The sequence below is a fragment of the Pelodiscus sinensis genome, chromosome 1 (assembly GCF_049634645.1).
Source record: "Pelodiscus sinensis isolate JC-2024 chromosome 1, ASM4963464v1, whole genome shotgun sequence".
Classification (NCBI taxonomy): Eukaryota; Metazoa; Chordata; order Testudines; family Trionychidae; genus Pelodiscus; species Pelodiscus sinensis.
In genome coordinates this window covers 284,456,508-284,476,700 of record NC_134711.1, presented here as the reverse complement: position 1 = coordinate 284,476,700, position 20,193 = coordinate 284,456,508, and the positions used below count along the sequence as shown (strand labels likewise).

The 20,193-nt window shown below is 41.6% G+C and overlaps 1 protein-coding gene across 2 annotated transcripts in view; it reads left to right on the top strand.

The window, feature by feature from the left end:
• VWA8 (von Willebrand factor A domain containing 8) overlaps window positions 1–20,193 on the top strand; it is a 251,624-nt gene that overhangs the window by 32,543 nt on the left and 198,888 nt on the right. For both annotated transcript variants that reach the window (XM_075918951.1, XM_075918952.1), the window contains exon 5: window positions 16,790–16,957. In XM_075918951.1, coding sequence (XP_075775066.1) covers window positions 16,790–16,957 — 168 coding nt within the window. The remainder of the gene's footprint in view (window positions 1–16,789; window positions 16,958–20,193) is intronic.

Here is a 20,193-nt window from a genome sequence, read left to right as displayed (position 1 = left end):
CCAGAGTGGAAACATGGATATTAGCTTTAAATTCTGAACACCAGGGAAGCCTGTTGCCTGAGTTCTGATGCTAGAATAAAATCCTGAGTATTCTCAGCTGTTGAAGATATGTATGGCTCTGTCTAGCACAACTTATTCTGTTATGATGTCACTGAACACTGATGTCTTTAAACATTTAGTATTACAGTCTTATCTTGTAACTAAATAATATTGTAACTAATGCTAGCAGAAATTATTTTCAAGTAGTGAATCGGGATTAGGCTCTGTGGCCACTGAGCTAAAAAAGTTTGTTGAACTTCTGTCTCTAGGCTGTTGAGAAAATAATGTTCTTATTTATAGCTCTACATTTATATATATAGATAGATACAGATATAAATACAGATAAACACACACATATATAGTATGTATCTGTGAGTCTGTTTGTTTAAGAACTCCTCCTAAATGGTAAAAGCTAGGGCCATCAAATCTGATATACAGCTTCCTCTTCTCCTAACTTAAAGCGAGCTGAGGGTTTGGTTATGACAGGACAATGGGAAGCCCCAAGAAAAGGACAGTTTTCCATAACATGCAAAGGGAGAGGCTGCTGTTTGGAGGGATGTGTTACGGGAGTGGCCATGGGGGCAGCAAGCCCACAGGGAAGAGCTATCTTGTATCCTGCAGAGTGTCCATTGCGGGCAGCTGTACCACCATGGGAGTGGCCAGCAGAGCTAGGGCTCTTCCATCTTGCCTGCCAGCATACTGGGTAAGTAACCCCATTTTACCCTCCTTTGAAATGTACAAGAGCCCCTACTGGGGCTGACTCCGGGCTGTATGTGGGTGCCTTCTTTGAAATGCACAAGAGTCCCCAGTGTGGGCTTTTGTGCATTTCAAAGCCATGGAGCCCAGGATCAATGGGAGATTCAGAGTCCCCCGCTGACCCCGAGCTCCATGGTACGCTGCATGCTGCTAGGAGCCTAGGGTCAGCTGAGGAGTCCCCCAGCTGACCTTGGGCTCCAGGCAGCTGCCCCTTTGAATCACGTGGTTTAAAGGGACAGCTGCCAAACAGCTCTTGTACATTTCAAAGGAGGAATGTAGAAGTGCCTATCGACTAGTCTATGAGTCAAAAGACTGTCCGATAAGCAGTCTAGTCTTTAACATCCTTAGTCCCTACTCCCAGCCTACTGCCCCCTCCCCCGATCTCCAAGATCCTGTCCTGAAGGACACCCGGTAAGTCTGCTTGTCTGTATTGAGGGGGAGGGGGAAGAAAGAGAGAGAGAGAGGAGGTGGGAGGAGGGGGAGAGGGAATGAATAAACTGAGAGAGAGAATGACTGCAAACTGACATGATAGAAATCAGACATATCTGAATGTAGTCTTTTTACTTAATGTGAGTATAAGGTTCTAATCGTAAATGTAATTTTTATGTAGATTTGAGAGACTTAATGGACCAGAAATAGCAAAATTTACTGCATATTTTCATTATGAAGCAATAGCTGAATAGTTTTGAGAATTATGGTATCTTTCAGTACTTTTATGGGTGCATTTGAGAATGGATCTGCAATTATAGAACTCTTAGAAAAGCTTTTTGATGGATGAAAAGTATTTACTTTTCGACAGGTAAATAACTTCAAAAGCTGAGAAAAGTAATCTATGTTGAAATAATGGAGAACCTCAAATTGTATGTTATACCTAGTGTGTGTTCTAAGTTATGCAAAATAAAAAATGTATTATGGGCTAATGACCACTTACATGCCCCCTGTCAGGTAATGACAGTAAAGTGTTACTCTTGTCTTTGCCTTGGGCCATTAATTTCTCTGTCCAGTCATTAAATGAGTGTTGCAAGCCTCCAGAAATGCCATTATTGCTGTTATGGAAGACAATCAAGTAATCTCTCAACATTCTGTAATTTATTATGTGTGTTAGTTATTTTGTATGTGAAGTAATTAATCTGAATTTTCTTGTATCACTTAAACATTCAAATGGCCTCTTTTTCAAATTTGGTTGTTTTTATAGATTAAAAGAGTTAGTTTCCAAAAAATGTTTGTACTGTTTTAACCATATTTATTTAGAATCTGTCTAGTCATACTGCTTTCTGGATGCCCTCTCATGATCAGGGGGTGGCTTTTTGACACCCTGCCTCAGTTTTTCCCTCTCAGGGGCTCCTTAACTAAACTCCACACACAGGAATACAATCCAGTATCTTCTCTCTTTGAAGGTCTGGTTTAATTATTGAAATAGTTCAAAATAAAGTTCTCAAATCCATCAATTTACCCTCTTACTACGTCTCACACGGGCCTTTTTTGCCTATATTCTCACGTGTATGAAGTCTCACTTCCAAATCCAGGTTTTTTCTGATGGAGTCTACTTGCTCCGAGCAGCCTGTGTATTGCTGTCTGACCTTCCTCAGCATTCCCCGTCTCTGGAACTTTCTGCTGCTCTTTATGGGCTTGGAAACCAGCTGATCCCTGTTAAGGTGCCTGTGTCTCCTTAGTACTAAGCTTGCTTACCCCAGGCCTCCAGCCCTTACAAAACCAGTAGAGTTAAATCAGTGCAACACCTAGTGTGGATATAGTTAAACTGGTGTAAAGTTCTTATACAAGTATAATTTATTTTGGTAAATTTAGGATTTAGGTCTAACTTTTTTTGTGTTTTCACTATTCCCATTTTTCTCTTTTTACATGTCACATACCAATAAACAATATATACATCAACTTAAACTTGCATCCAATGTAAATCCATAACCCTGGTGTCATATGCTTTGGTATTAATTATTGCATCCAAAGAAAATATATGGAAAGAATGTTAAACTTTCATTCACCTCAATTGAAGTTATGAGTGTTGGTGCATTTACAAATGAGAACCCAGGTGCCTCATGTGGGGATCCAAAAAAAAGGACCTAGCTGTTTTTTAAAAACGTGCTATTTAAATTTTGTCCACAGAGCAAGTAATTGTGTATCGTGCTGTTCATTTTGTGTGCAAATAGCTAGCCATAAAGTCTGGGACATATGCAAAATATGGGAATATAATAGTTTTTAATATATGATGCATCTTTATGAAGCACCCTACAGCATAAGTTGAAAATAAAATATGTGCAGAGCTTTGATTGCCTAGGCAGCAGAATAATACATATTTTCTACCTTACATTGCAAGATTTAATGTAATAAACAGTTAAACGACAGAAATGACAGTTAAACTATTCTGTGTAAAAAATGAATGTGACAAGAAATCCCTGAAGAGAGCACCACATAGAACTGAGTTTACTTTCTGTTAATCAGAAAAGATCAAAAAGCTAATTAAGGAAAATGAAATCAGACATGGACTTAATTACATGAAAGAGCTGAGATGATTGCATTTGTTTGAGTGCAAATAGCACAAAAGTATTATGTACTGCAATAAGAAGAGTTGGGCAAGAACAATCCAGTTTTTTAAATTCTTGGTTAAGGATGCAAATTGTCTCTCTATCTGCCATATAATGATGAGTTTAGTTGCTATGCCAATGTCTGCCTGTGGATCCTTGCTAAATCTTCATAATTTTAATTTGGTATCTGATTAAATGAGGATAATATTGTGTGAAGTACTCTGGATTCTTTGTCACTACCTACTGGTACTGTTATAAACAAAAACATAATTTTTCAGGTTATTCTCCAAGTCCCTAACCCTGGTACTAAAACTCACCCAATATCCCCAGACACAATTGTCACAGGATAGGTGGATGGCTTAACGTGAGTGTAGTTAAACAAACAGTAGCAAATTTGGTAAACCATAAGTTCGAAAAATACAATAAGACTAAAATACAATAAGACTAAAAAAGGAAATAATGTGACAAGTGTATAAAGATATAGACAAATGTGTTGGAACTTTTTTCTCTCTATGGAGCTCATAGTTCACATATATATTATTTTGATGTTCAAAAAGTAAAATTCACCCAGGTGCAGATGGCTCAGGTACACTCTTCCACAGATAAGTCCTATGAGGGAATTGTATTGTGGGTGAAGCATTAGAGAGACTAGATGTAACCCTTGTGGTCTGCCCTCAAAGGAGGGCATATTTGGCCTGCTTTCTAGTGTTAATGAGAATTTTCAAAACTATTAATGAGGCAGCTTAGTAAACGTTGGATTTTTGCTAATAAATTGTGCCACATTCAGTTGTGCCACAGTTGAGCCTAATGAGAGTTTTCTTTCCCGTCTTACACGGTTGCATTTTCCTACTCCCTTGACAATATTTCTTCTCTGGAGTGAGCTGACATTAGCTAAGCAGTAGCAATTTTAGAGAATCAGTGAGAGCTAGTGAGGCTGAAGATGTGTTTAATATGCTTATGGTTATACATTCATTCATCCGTCCCTAGCCTCTTCAAAACAAGGATAGCGCCTGGAACTTCAGATGGCAACTAGAAGATTATCTTATTTAAAGATAGTGATTATAATTTGTTATGTACTAATAGGCAGGACAGGAAAACTGTTTATTGTAGGTTCTGAAAGAAAGACTGCAGTTTAACTGGCACAGATATGAACACTAGAGTGAAAAGAGAATAGTTAGTGATCAAATAGAAAAATATAAAATGTCATAATCAAGACAAGAACATGTATTCTTTAACAATCAGCTATGTTCATGAGAAACTTCAACAACTGTTACATTAACCTCATTAAATAGGTTTTTTATAACTTACTTTGTTTTAGTCCAAGTCTACGTAAGTGTTAAGAACCTTCTATTATAAATAAATCATATATTTTGCACCTTTAAGGTTTAGCAAAGGCAGTGCACATAAAACTGCATAAAATTTCACCTTTGAATAATAATATGGTTTGTGTATATCATTGAAATAAAATTTTAAGCTCAGAAATTCCCCGTAAAATGATGTATTAGTGTTTATGAGGAACCTTGAAACCCTTATGTAACTATGAAAAATTCTTTTCTTAACCTTTGCTCAACCTTTCTAGATTTTTGGAATGTGGATTTTTCTGCTTTCTTCCAAAATTATTATTACAATAAATACATGCAGTATTTATCAGCTTTTGATGATGATATAGTTTGTGCATAGCATGGGTGACCAAAGTTTTTCACCCTCCAAGGTGCATATAACAAGAAGTTGTATACCTTCAGAAGTTCTATACCTGGGACTTCAGCCCTGTGGGAGATGCCTGTTGGAACTCGTAGCATCAGCTCAACTCCTACTGAAGCCCAGACTCGAGCAGGTGTGCACCACAGGACAGAAGCTCTTGAGACCCTTTCCCTGCTGAACAGAAGCACTTAGCTCAACAGCTAGCTTAATGGCAGAGTTCTAGAGCTCCCCTGCCTGTCTGGAAAGTGACAAATAAGGGAATGTAAAGGGGAAAGGGGCTGCAGGTCCACGAGCCACACTTTAACCGTAAAAGGCCTGCATGTGGCTTGTGAGCCACAGTTTGGCCATCCCTGGTATATACCATTAAAAATATATTTTTAAACTAAGAAATTACCAATTTAATGACGTATTAGTGTTTATGGGGAACATGCTTAAGCAACTATGAAAATAGTTTTGGTAAATTTAACCATTCTAGACTTTAGAATATGGATTTTTCTTTTTTCTTATGAAAGTATTAATCTTACAATAAATGTTGGGCTGCTAGCAAACTGTATTTATCAACTAAAGTATTACAGCCTTATACATTTTATCCAATAATGTTTGGATTAGCAACAAACAAAACCAAATTCAAAACTATATACCTATATATTTTCCTATTGATGCCTAGCCTATTCAGAGTTAGAACCAAACCAACCTAGTGTTTTCCAGTTAGGCCGTTGGCTGGGCAAGACTTCAGGTCTTTGTAAAATTTTTGTAAAACTTCTATAATTTTCACTATTGTGGTGCAACAAATTGTAACACAACCACAGTGACAAAATACATTTAGGGTAGAAATGCTGAGATTCAATTTTAAATACTAAAAGAAAAAAGAAAGGAATTCAGATTTATTTTCCATTAACCACATTTCATCTTTTTTTATTGTGGACTCAACCTATGTAGTTGTGATAAGTTAGGGAAAGGTTCTCTGAATCATTTTCCAGTTTCATCCTTGTGTGTGTTTGGGGTTTTTTTTTTTTCATTAGATTAAAACCAGATTACCATTTAGATTGGCAATATTATGACCATTTTGTAATTTGCCAAATTATTCCAAACCATCCCTTATTTGCTTTTGTATGGCTGATGCCTGTGAAGAGTTCCTGCTCTGTTTTAATCAAAGTCCTCCATCAGTTCAAATGTCGTTATGTTTATTGTTGTTGGATGCAAGTGTAGAGCTTTACTGTCTTCCTTAGAATTCTAACAAGCCTTGTTAGGAAGTTTGGGCATCAACCTTGCTTTCAATCAACAACCAACCAGAGAGTTGATGCTGATTGTGGAAAAATGTGGCAGTAAAAGGTGTTGAACAGGCTACGTTTCAATGTCTCTGATACAAAACAATTTTACTTTCTCCAATATTCTGCAGTTCAACTTCAATAGACAAAATTTAATTCAGTGATGAATCTGAAGAAAACTATTTAGTGTAGATTATGTAAAGAGCCTGACTCTATCTTGCCACTTAACAATAGCTGATAATGTTTACACATTTGACTTTTGAGGAAGTGTATTCTACTTGAGTATATGTGATTATTAGTTCATTTGCTGCCCATTAAAGAATCAACCATTTGCAGTATTGCTCATCAGCTTTCAATGTTGCTATAGTTACAACGGGAAACAACTAGCTAGTAAATTCAGTGCTTTTGAAGAGTCAAAAATAAGGTGTTAGTTTAACTTAGAATCATTTTATCAGATAACTTCCTTGCTTTTCAGGTATTTATAATTCTAATATATTCTCATAAACTAAGCAAACCAACAGGTTACAGCTCCTCCATGCCTTTATTTTCAACATCCAGTGACAACTGATTCCACTTACTAGCTTTGCCTCTTTACAATTGTCAGTATATGTGTTATATCACAATGTAATTTTGCTTCATGGTCACTGTTTACATCATAGCAGGATTTATGGATTCTTGTAGTTGTCTTACTTGTATTGGTCTCCAAATGACCAACACAAAGTAAGACAAAGTTGTGAAATTATAGGAAAGAATGTGAAATCTCAAACCCTTTTCTGGGATTTCTGTTTTTAAGAATGTATGACTTTAAAATTAAAATAATTTTTAGATGTAATAAATATGGGGTGGGCAATAATTTTTGAAGGGGGGCACTTCACAATTTCTCAGGCAGAAGGGGTGGGGCTAGCATACTTCCTGTGCTTCCCCTCCTGCAGACCCTGATTGGCCTAAGGGTGGGGGTGTGTGTGAAGTCTTTGCTCCCCGTGTCTTGGTGCCTAGAGAGAACCACCAGCTGTTCTGAACAGCTGGCAGTTCCCTCTAGTGCCATGCGCCCGTGTCGGGGAGAGGAAACTTTGCACGCTCTCCTTGCCCCCAGATCTCGATTGGCCTGAGGACTGAAGAGCAGCAGGGCAACTAGGGGCTGGATCAACTGGCTTGGCGGGCTGGATCCTGCCCATGGAAGCTCTCTTGCTCACCCCTGTAGTAGATGGTAATAAGCAATATTCAGAACATATTTACTCTGTAAGCCCTGTGGGGGTTTTGGGGTGCGATCACCCCCTCTTGGTCCGAGAGGGGGGGTCAGCGAACCCTCACGCCCCCTCCTAGGGCTTGTTCAGTCCCTGGGGCCCCACTGAGGGAACCCCCGACAATGGGTGCGATCACCTCCTCCCAGTTGAAAGGGGGGGTCAGCGAACCCGGCAATAGTTATCCGCCTCTGCGGGACGGGGCGGCAGGCCCCAGGTTCAGAGTTTCCACTCGCTGGAGTTCCGCCTGATGGCGTTCTTCCACTAAGGTCGTGGGTAGGGGGATGTTCCCTTCGTGGAGGGAGGGGGACCCGGCCCCACCCTCTCTCCGGGTCCCAGTCCGGGGCCCTAAGCGACGGGGCTCGCTAGCGCCCCGACGCGGTGGACGAGGGGGGCTAATCCCTCCTCAACTCGTCCACCCAAGGACGCCAGAAGCGCCCCGCCCCGGACTCCTTCCTCCCTCCGGGCGGTGCCCGCCAATCGTGCCCGTCGGCCTCGCACCTACCCTGGTTCGGGGTCCTGCGGTGGCTCGCCTCCGGAAGCAGTCTCTGGGGAGCGCTCTGGGGTGCCGTTCCGCCGCCGGCCGTCCCGCTCCCGCTGTGTGCGACGTGGTGGGGTGCGCCCCCCGTCTGTCGTGGGGCTGAGGGACCGCCAGGGGCAGTGGCTGTCCCGAAGGCCTCGGGACCAGCGCCGGGCCGGCAGCCGCGGGGTATGCCGCCCGGGCTCCGTCCTGCCTCTAGATTGGGTCCGGTGCTCCTGCCAGGAGCCTGCCTCCTTCTCCGCCGGCGGCCGGCCCTTTTGAGCTGGCCCGCCGCGGCAGCCGCTCCCTGGGGCCCCGCCCCTTCCGGGCACGCCGCCGCGCAGCGCCCCGCCGCCCAGCTGATCTGCCCCCCCCCCCGCCCCCGCCGTCCGGGGACGCGGGGAAGGAGCTAAAGCGGCGCAACCGGCGCAGGCGCGGGGGAAGTACCCCCGCCCGCCGCCGCCTCCCGCCCGCGCTGGGGGAACGCCGGAGAGCCGGTTCCCCGGCGTCAGTCTCCGGGGGATCGGGGCTCTGGCCGCCCCGCCCCCCGACCAGTGACAGGCTGTCACAGCCCTTACCAGTAAAAATAGCATTTTATTAAAGGTTTTTGTTCTCAAACAACAAATGAACCTATTTTAATTACTAAATTTTTACAGTGTATATCCCCCCCAGAGCAGGTATCCAGGTAACCTGTCAGTGCTTCTGGGCACAGGTGGGTGGTTGAAAGGAAAGTGCTTATTCCTGTTTGATGAGCAAAATAGTCACTAGCTATAGCTACAGTAAATCTAAAGACAGACATTTCATGAATTCCCCTTACCCTTTTAACAAGTATTCAAAATCTCTGGATTATCAAGGTGATTTGTTGTGTAATTTCAAGTCCTGTTGATATTTTGTTTTAAAAATGTTGAACAAATATTATAATGAGGTTGGTGAGAGGCTGAAGAATCACAGCGCTCTCTGTATTTTTATTATGCAAGTAAGAAGACAGTTTCTTGAAAACATAATTTAAAAGATCTTCAAAGAGATTTCAAACTTTATCTGTTTCTCTCTCCTCCGCCTTTATCTATTTAAAAAAAAAATAAAATACATATCCTGATGGAGATAAAACTGAAATAAAAGTTAGAAGGATGTTTTGTGCTGTACCTGGTTTATTGAAAAGACTCGACTTGTGAGCCACCAAAATGCATAAACACTTTTTATTCCAAAGGAAGATTTATAGCTGTTTTGGTTTCAGGAGCAACCTTCATTGGATATGATGTTAATACTACTTTCAGTGAATTCTCTAGAGGTAGATAAAATGCTGTGTGCATATTTCATAGGATTTTGGAAAGTGATTTCTAATATTTCATTGCTTTCCTGTAGAAATCCATGGGGAGTATAATCTGATGACTATCAGTGATAAAATTATGTTATGGTGATGGGTGCACTATAAGTAGTTGTCATGGGGAGGTGAAAGAAATTAGCTATAGATAGAACAATAATAAATAAGTAAAAGTATAATAATTGACAAGGAGAAAAAGAAGATACAACATTAATATTTAAAGTTATGTGTTATAAGAAAAATGTATATATACACCTGCTCATAATATGCAAGAAAAACCATAGATTTTGTTGTTATTTGAACCCTTACAAAGGGTTGCACTGATATTGGTAGGATATAAATTCTGCAAATCCACACAAATAGTGTGTGTGTCTTAATGCAAAAAGATACTATGGCTACTCAAAATATTTTGAAACTATAATGATCAGTTTGTTTATTTTCCCCTAGCTAGTAAAACTCAGTCATAAGATCTTTATAGCTTTATAATATGCAGAATCCTATAAAGCTGGCAAAGTAGTAGATGGTTGAAGTTTATTCTGGCTTTTTCCACACCCTCTTACACAAAGTAGGAGCATTTTGCTCATGCAAGCTCTTGGATACATATCTTTGAAGATTAAAGTTTTCTGTTAAGACAGTTGGAGCGTTTTATCATCTTGACCAATAATCTTCCTAAACAAGAATTTCAGAGTAATTTTCCTTTGATACAAGAATTGAATAGTTGATGATGAGAGGTCGGAGATAGTACATTTTTAACTGCATGTTAGAAATAGTGGTATGTCAGGGGTATTGTTTTAAAAACATGGTTGTTGCTCGGTGTCAACACAATAAAGTTAATTTAGAAGTCTTTTGCTTTTGGAAAGAATTAATTTATGTCCACCTAGTGATTCATTTTAAGGGAAAATAACATGAGGGCTGCTTGTTATTTGCTATAGGTTGGACCTCCCTTGTCCGGCACCCTCGGGACCTGACTGGTCCTGAAAAAAGGGATTTGCCAAATGATGGGAGGTCCCTCCCAACATGGCCCATGCTGTCCCCAGCTAGGATTCCAGCCTGGCCCCACTGCTGTCTGCCTGGTCCTGGCTCCCCAGACTGGAGCTCCGTGGCTGCTGGGGCTCTGCAGCTGCCGGGGCTTCTGGGGTTGTCAGGGCTCTGCGACCACTGCCAGCTTCCTGCTACACTCCTGGCAGCAGAGGCCAGATCTCTCCGCTGCCTTCCCCCCCCGCCCATGGGATTCCTGGCTAATTAACCCTCCCTCCCCCCGCTTCTGCCCTACTGTCTGACCTCCTTATATCTGGACTCTGTGGTCCAGGAACATCCGTGGTCCAGTTGCCAGAACAGAGTCCCTGTTAAGGGGAGTGCAACCTGTAATTGCATTCCAGATTCCTCAGATTATTATTTTCAGCTTAGAAACTTCTGATTGAACATCTGTAGAATGTAATTGCAGGTGCAAATGAAAGGTACTTGATTTGGAGGCAGGTACCAGGATATTTAGATTGCATTTCTCTTTTGAGTCACTGGCTTGAATCCAGTGTATAGAGGATGATATTCAGTAGTCCTGAGCATCTGATTATTTCTTAAACTTGTGAAATGAGCTTGTGATGTCTTTCCATTTAGTAATGGACACATATCACAAAATCACTTTTGCATTGACTCCGTTATTTGCAGTATTACCAGAAAAGTAGACAGAAATGATCTTCCATGCTGTCTTTAGAAGTGCCTCTGCCAGTGCTAATTTATTAGTGATACGAGAAGCTTGCACTGCTGCTGTTTGTGCTGTATCTCTGCATAAACAGAACTAAGACAAGTGGTTACATTCTTTCAGGTTGGAATTCCCTCTGCCTCTTATGAGGGATCATTTGAGTCCATCCTATCCACAATGCTATGCAACTCTGTGTGGTTGCATCTCATTTGGTTTTGGTCCATTCTCTCTCCCTGCCTTACCTTTGTTTTTCCTTTTTTCTTTTTCATCTCAATTCTGTCTTTTGGTTTCCATTTTTCATTCTTATTTTTGTTCTCCATGCTTCTTCCTCCTAATACCTTTTGACTAACTTTCTTTCTTTTCAGTCTTCCTGAATCATCTGCCGATGCTAAGGATGTTAAGGATGTATTTGGCTAATCATATTTTGCTGATACAGAGGCTGTAATGGGGTTGGGGAAGCAAGTAGTCAAGTACTCAATTTGACTACCTGATAAGCCTAACCTTATCAGATAATCAGGTAGTGGTCCACTATGACCCCTAAATCCCTATCAGGAGTACTCAGCCCTAGGGCTGCTGCTACACTTCAAAGGTGGAGGCGCCTTATCGAATAGTTAATGCAAATTGCATTGACTATTCCATTAGTCAGTTACTCGAAATTTAACATCCCTACTTTCTTCCCTCTTCTTGCCTTCTCTTTCAGTTCTTTACTATCCCTTTTCTCCTTGTTTACTTTGCCTGTTTACATTAGCTCCTATCCCTTGATTTTCCTTCCTTTTATTCCCCTGTCTTATTCAGCAAAGGACTTGATGCTGTGAGGACATAAAATGTTCCTATAGGTATTTAGAAGAGATTTTGGCCATTTTCCCTTTTTAGCTATGTCTATTTGTAAAAGTGCTTTAAGGAAACCTTTTGTGATGTCGTAAGAGGCTGCCTATAACTAAATCAGCCCTGTTCCTGTTTTCTAAACATGTGTGATAGGCTGCCTCATTGTGTAAATCAGTTATTTGTTAATAGTGTAGTATTAGAATTAAGGAATCTTATACAGGATGGCTTGCCTGGATCCGGCCCCAGAGGCTCAGGGCTCCCCCCAGGAATGGGGAGCCCACGCTGGTGTTCCAGCCCCCTTGCTGCCCCTCTGCTGGGCTGAAGCACATAAAATCTACTAGATTGGGCCCCCCAAGGCTCTGGTGTGTGAGCGGAATGTGGGGAGTGTGCTTTTGCTTCTCAGTTGGGGCCACATCAATGAGGGTTTGTTTTGGGGTTTGTTTTTTTTTAACTACTCACTTGTGTGCAGCCCCTGACTGATTTTTCTGTGGGTCAATGGCCTCCAACCCAAAAAAGATTCCCCACCCCTGGGATAAACAATGAACTTTTGCTTTTAATGGAGTTACATTGGTTTTACACAGGAGCAGCAGAACAGTGATCTAGTTACACTGTCATAAAAGTGCTGATTTGGTTTGTAAACTTTTGTGCAATTTTTGTAAACATAATATTGACATTTTCTATTTTTTTACTTGTACCTTTGTTCCACAATTGTTGGGTGTGCTAAAAGTAAATGGAAAAGACTGAAAAAGCATAAATCAATGGTAGTAAATATTCATTGGCACATCTGAATATCTAATATTCACTATGTATATTCAAAAGTACCTGCCTGCAAAAGGATTTTACATCTTATTACATTGACATAAACATCTTCAGGCAACTAATTTTTGTTAGTGTGTAAAGTAGTGACTTAAGATACGTTTCACTGATGCAACATTTTAGTGTCCAGATATGTAGCATTGCACTGGCTCCCAAAAAAACACTCGCAAATGCTAAGGTAACTCATGCCTACTTCATGTGGTCTTCTGTCCCCCTCTAGTGGCACCTAGCCCAGCTAGAAATAGACGAGACAACTACTGGCTTAGCTAAGGCTTTGTCTATACTACATAGCTTTCAGTGACACAGCTGTGCAGATACAGCCACGTAGCTAAAATTCAGGCAATGTAGTTGCTGTTTGTTGGGACTTTTGTTGACAAAATAATTCACTCCCAAAGAGTGGCATTTGTGCTGTTGAGTATTCTTTCCTATGGGTTGTGCACAGTGACATTTACCACTGCAAAACTTTTGTCTTTCAGGGAGGAGGGTTTTAGCACTATAGTTTCTACTAAGGTGCATGCCTGTGTGGCCACACACAGAAATTTCTTCTCCCGTTTACCTCTCCTGGAGAGCTGCGCAGCAGCACTCGCATGGTGGGCAGCTGCTCTGGCGGGTGGGGCCGGTTGAGATGGTGTGATGAGGAAGCCGCTGAGGCAGGTGGCTGGGACCTGCTGTGGCCGCGTGGCGAAGAGTGGGGAGAAGGCCTGCTCTGGTGGCTGGGGCTGCCATATGGCGGGTGGGAGGGGCAGTGCCTGTTCTGGTGTCTGGGGCTGGGAATGGGACCTGCCCCATGGCAGTTGGGGTGCTTGGTCTGCTCCAGTGGTTGGGAATAGGACATAATGCGTGGTGGGGGAGGGGGTGTTTCTGCTCCAGCGGCTGGGAATGTGTGTGGGTTAATAAACTGGGTGCTACGGTGGCACACATCCAAACCAGCACACATGACCTCAATATTGGAGCACAAGCCAAAAATCACTCCACTCATGGTTGGAGAGTCTTAGTGGGAACAGTGAGTTAGCACTTCTGAATGACAAAAGTTTTGTTGCTCAGTTGCCACGGTAGACATAGCCTAAGATAAGAACATAAGAATGGCCGTACTGGGTCAGACCAAAGGTCATCTAGCCCAGTAGCCTGTCTGCCGACAGTGGCCAGCACCAGGTGCCCCGGAGGGGATGGACCGAAGACAATGATCAAGCGATTTGTCTCATGCCATTCGTTTCCAGCCTCTGACAAACAGAGTCCAGGAACATCATTCCTACCCCCTGGCTAATAGCCTTTTATGGACCTAACCTTCATGAACTTCTCTAGATTCTCTTTAAATTCTGTTATAGCTCTAGCCTTCACAGCCTCCTCTGGCAAGGAGTTCCACAGGTTGACTATGCGCTGTGCATGTGCATTTTAGCTTATGCAGTAGAGATTTATACATTGAGCTAAAGACCTCGCAGGTTCGATCCTGTCAACTGATGGCGTAGTGTCTGTCAGCATTACACTAAGATATGATTTGAGTTTGTCACTGTATACTTGATTGCTACTTATATGCTTTAAGGGCCTGAATCCACCATCTTTATATATACAAGGTAGTCACTACACTGATTTCAATGGGACTACTTGCACGCAGTGAGGTACCACCCAATGTGAATGTCTGAATTTTCTGTCTTCCTTTCACTTTGACTCAGTAAACCTTGCTTTGTGAACATGGAACAAGTTAACCATATTTGTAATTTTTATTGTTTTAACTTCTAATATTTAAGAGTCTCAGGGGGGTAGCCATGTTCATCTGTAGCTTAAAAAACAGCAATGATTCTGTAACACATTACAGACTAACAAAAATATATAAAGAGTATCATGAGTTTTCATGGGCACAACCCACGTTGTTGTTTGAAGAAGTGGTTGTGCCCAAGAAAGTTCATGGTACTATTTATATATTTTTGTTAGTCTCTAAGGGTATGTCTATACTACAGTGTTATTATGAAATAGTTATTTTGAAAAAACGTGTCTACACATTTCAAAATAGCATTTTGCTATTTTGAAATAGCACATCCACACTGAGTGGATGCTGAATTGCATTTAAAGCCGGCCGGAACCAGGTCTGGCAGGTCAGGAGCTACTTTGTATGGCTGCTGCCTGAGGCTGTCTGAGGCCTGTGCTTAAAGGGACCCCCCCCGGACAGCTGGTTCTCAGGTTTCCCTGCTTGCTTGCCTACCTCAATGAGAGACAGCAAAGCATTTTGTCTCTGCGTGCTCTGGTTGCCCTCACTCGGGACACCACAGCACTCTGCAGCACGGAGCCAGAGCTGCCCTGGGCACTCTGGTGCTTCTCATGTACGCGTTGCTGCAAGCCTGGCTGCACTTTCTGCAGGCTGCCATCTGGGAGATCCATCGGGGAGGCTGTCAGTATCCAGGAGGCCTTGCGGGAGAGCTTCCACCCTGAGGAGCACTAAGAGCCTCCCTGGTCTGCCCCACTGGGATCTTGTGCATCATTCCTCCCTCATGTCCTTCCACTTACCCCTCCTTAACTCCCCTTCCTTATGTCAAATAAAATACACGTATTTTCATGAACGCAAACTCTCTTTATTTAACAAAACTGGGTTGGGGGGGGGGGGGGAATGAACCTCTGGTGAGACTGGGAAAAGGAGGCAGGAGAGGGTGGGAGGGGGAAACCTAGGAGAAGGGAGCTGGAAGGGGGAAGCAAGGGGAAAAAGGGGTTCGCATGTGGCCTTTCGTGGCCAGGCTGCCATAGATGGCTGAGTTCCTACATCTAGTGCGGAGATCATGGATGTTGGGGGCATCCCCCCCCAAACCTGAATAAGGTCCATGATATCCACCCTGGACCAGGGAAGCACCTGCTTTCTCCAGGCCCTGTCAGGATCCTGGGAGCTGGCAGACTGCTCCTGGGGAGCGGTGGATGGCTGGCTGCCAGTGGCTTGCTGGTTCATGTTTTGGGGCCACTGGTTATGGGGCAGTGACTGCTGGCTCTGGGCTGGCAGGCTTGGAGCTGGCACAGGCACTGTGTCCAGAGTCTACCCCTTTAAGGGCTCCGGGGACGGGGGAGGGAGAAGAATGTTCTTGGTTGAGGCTGGAGTGGCCACCAGGGCACCCTGTGAAGGCTGGAAGCCCCCTATTTCAAAATAAGTGTCTACACAGCACTTATTTCAAAATAGCTATTTCGAATTTGGCATTATTCATCTTGGAATGAGGTTTACCAAATTCGAAATAAGCCCTCTGCTATTTCTAATTAATTTCGAAATACAGGCAGTCCCCGGGTTATGTACAAGATAGGGACTGTAGGTTTGTTCTTAAGTTGAATTTGTATGTAAGTCGGAACTGGTACATATTGTAGGGGAAACTCTAGCCAAACATTTCTCCAGAGCTCAGTTTTATTCTCCCACACCTCACTTCCCTCAGTCCTTTATTCTCAAGCTGAGGTGTCTGCTGAGAAAAGCCACTCCGCGTCTCCCTGGTCTGCTGGGGGGGGAGGGGGGGGGGGGCGCTAGCTTCGCATCTCCCTGGTCTGCTGGGGGGAAGCAGCTAGTGCGGGGTTGCCTCACCCCGTTTGTAAGTAGGGATCCGATGTAAGTCGGATCCATGTAACCCAGGGACTGCCTGTAGTGGTTTGGCTGTGTAGATGCTAGTAAAGTTATTTTGAAATAACTTTTCTGTGTAGACATTCCCTAAGGTGCTATAGGACCCTTGTTGTTTTTTAAGTTTTTTTTTAATATTTGGTTTTATGTTCTGTGCTTGAAAAATTATCAAACTTTTAACAAAAACACATTGCACAAATAATTTTCAGTGTTTGTTTTGATGCTGTTTCGTTTCTAGGATTAAATAGCTTTTTAGGGAAATACCTACTGCGACTATTCTTTCTACAGAAAAATTTGTTCAATTAATTTTTATGTAAGGGTGAAATCCTGCAAATGCCTACTAATGGAAATAGTATTTACTACTTAGGTATTGGTGTAAGCACTGTGCCTAGAATGCATGCAGACAGACTCAAGCCCTTCATTTTCAGTTGGATTTCAAATGCCATATTATTTTGTATTTGTCTCTTAATGTTGTTTTTGTTGAAAAAGTGTGCAGTCCGTGCAGCGACAGAAGGCAGAATCCTTGTGTTGGAAGGTTTGGAGAAGGCAGAGCGGAATGTCCTGCCTGTGTTAAACAATTTGTTGGAGAACAGAGAAATGCAGCTTGAAGATGGGCGCTTCCTTATGGCTGCAGAACGTTATGACAAGCTGCTACAGGTACAGGAAAGCATTATGCTGTTTTGAATTTGTCGTTTTTGACGGGGAAGTGATCCTATTAAGAAAGGAAGTGATGAACAGGGTACATCCAATAGAGGTACCTTCATGTGTGTGACAGGGTGACTCACGATGGAAGCCAGCTTAGTGAAGATCATGTGTAAAATCAGCCACTTAATCCATCATTTCAAAATACTTTTAAAAATTCCTCCTTGGTGTCCTTTATTCTCATAGAGAAAGCATGTTTTTTTTAAGTAAATTTTGCTTTTTCCTTGCAAGTGTATGCTATTCTGATTCACAAAGAAAAACATGTGTGAAAAAAGTTGTGTAGGGAAGTGTTCCAGTGGATTTGAACTAACATTTCAAAATAACTCTGAGAGTTAGCCATGTTAGTCTGTAACTTTAAAAACAATGAGTAGTTCTGTGACACCTTAGAGAGTATCAAATATATCACGAATTTTCATGTGTAAAACCCGCTTCATGAGATGAGTTGGAGTGGAAATTACCGAATCCAGGGTATAAATAACAGGTAACTGCTTTTGCTGTTGTGTGTACTCTTGGATTCTGTAATTTCCACTCCAGTTCATTCCTACAGGATTAATGCCTGGTGCTACAGGATTGCTCGTTGACTTAAAAAATGCTTTCTTCACAAAGCCCTCTAAAAATTTAGAATGTCTGGAAATCAATGGCTAAGAGATGTAATACATGCTTTGCTGCCACATAATCCTTCACTCATCCTATAATTTACAAAAATATGTGTAAAAGGCCAATAATAAATCATGGGGGAGATTTTTGGAAATGGTTCCTTTGAATAAGCAATGGGGTTTTATATTTTTAACTGATGACTTTGATCTTTGGTGCATTTTTTCAGGTTTTATGAGACAGAGTTAAGTCTGAGCAGGTGGTTGCCAGTCTTCTGTATTCTACTTCCATGTCCCATGTTTTTCTGTCTCATAATCAGTTTCCTACCATATACCTGACTGTCACCTATATATATTTTTTCATATTATATCTAGCCCCATCTGCCATATCAGCCGTAATGTTTCCATTTATAATAATTTTAAAATAATTTTAGAATTTGGTCTGCATATTTGTAAAGATAACTCTATATGAACATGGCCAACCTGTAACTTCAAGGGACAGAAAAGCTGAGATGGGGAATGTAAATAAAACATTGTAGCTTCTCACTTAGGGTTTGTCTAGACTCCATCCCTCTGCCGGCAGAGGGATGCATATTAGGCAGGTCGACATTGCAAATGAGGCAGAGATTTAAATATCCCGTGCCTAATTTGCATAAAAATGGCCACCGTGTTTTGCCGACTCAGCACTTTGTCGGCAAAAAGCAGCAGAAGGGGATCTGTCGAGAAAGAAAGCCTTTTTTGACAGATCCCTTATGCCTTCTGCAAGGCATACAGTGCAAATGCTGGCCAAACAAAAAAATTGAAAAGGATAGTTTTGGATCAAGCTGAAACATTTTTTGTATTCTTTCAAGCAAAACAGGAATAAAAATTATTTCAGGTCTAGCAAAATATTTTGGACTAAAATGTTTAATTTGGATTGGAGTATTTTAACTGCTTTTCTAAATAAAAGGAAAGGCAATTTGGAAATATCATTCACAAAATCATCAGAGGATGAAGAAGTTGTGACTTTGTACCTTATTCTGTATGGTCCACCTGAAGTGTGGATGATCCAGGTTTAATGCTCCCCACTGTCTGATTCAGGGCAGCAACTTGAACTTGGGTCCTCCTCCTTTGTGAGTGTCCTTTGTGAGTGTAGGGTATACCAGAGTGAGTCTAGCCCAATTTCTTCTGTTGAAACTGTTTAATTTTGTATGAAATAATATTCAGTGGGCCAGATAGTTAGGGATCTTGGGAAGGGGAGTCCTGGATTTCTCTCTCTGTTCCAATGACTGTTTAAGTATTTTACACAATGGAGAGCTTCAATAGGAGAGTTTGAGAGAGGCACACTCCAGAATACTGTATATATTGTTAGGGCACTCACCCGGGATGGGGGAGATCTAAGTTCAGTTCCCTCTTCTGAGTCATGCAGAGCAGAGACTTGAATCCGGTCTCCAGCATTCTAGGTGAGTGTGCTAACCTCAAGGAAGTAGGGCAGAAGGGGGCTGCCACTACAGGTTGCTTCATGAATCTACTTTGAAATTGTTTTGGTAGAATGTATGCCAAATTCATGAATAGTAATAGAGATGTAGCTGTGTTAGTCTAGTCTAGCTGAAACAAAAAACAGAACTATGTAGCACTTTAAAGACTAACAGGATGGTTTATTAGCTCATCACCTAATACACCATCTTGTTAGTCTTTAAAGTGCTATATAGTCCTGTTTTTTGAATTCATTAATAGTTTCAGTTGACCTAATACTGCATTTTTCAACAAATAAACTTTGTCCAGTTTTTTGCCGTACTCTAATTTAAATACAACCACATTCCTACGTAGTATTGCATAACATTGCCCATTTATCCTTTAAATACTATAACTCATTTCTGAGGTATTCGTGGTTGGTTGTTATGCCACTTCTTTTAGAGCAGTTCTGATCCATTCCAGTCTGTTTCAGTTAGGAAAGGTAACTTATGAAAATGTAATTAACATATTGAAGTACAAAATAATGTCTCTTTTTAGCATATTATATTTAAGGAGAAGACGTGAAAACTGAATTTACATTAAAAAAGGAGTGGATTGAGATTGTGCAGTACATTTTTTTATGCCTTACTAATGGTAACATGGCTTTATATTGGTCTCTTAGGTATACTGCTCATGTTATCTGATTTGAATAAATCTCTTTCAGTGGTACTAAATCTAATATTGTTGTTTTGCAACCTATCCAATCACAGTTGTTGTTTTGATTAGGGAATATTGTATTATGTAAGGTATGGCTCATTTTCTGTTCTTCTTCTGTGTGAATCATTATTCTGCGTCTGCAGGTAGTTCTGTACAATTTCAAGCAAGACCTGACAGTAATGTGGGAAGATGGCAGAACTGTCTTCTTTGTCCACAATTAGTCTTTTTCTAGCAACATGATTAAAGTATACAATATTAAATAGATGTACTCTTCAGAAATGAGTGTACTGATAAATCTGTATTATTGCTTGTGGACAGAGTGTTTTCCTGTTCAAAAGAGCAACTCTTTATTGTAGTTAAAAAACAAAAACAAAAACAAAAAAACCCCTCAAACTTGCTAAAGTTATAGACTTTTAATTCTATAGATTTAAATACATAACAGTTACA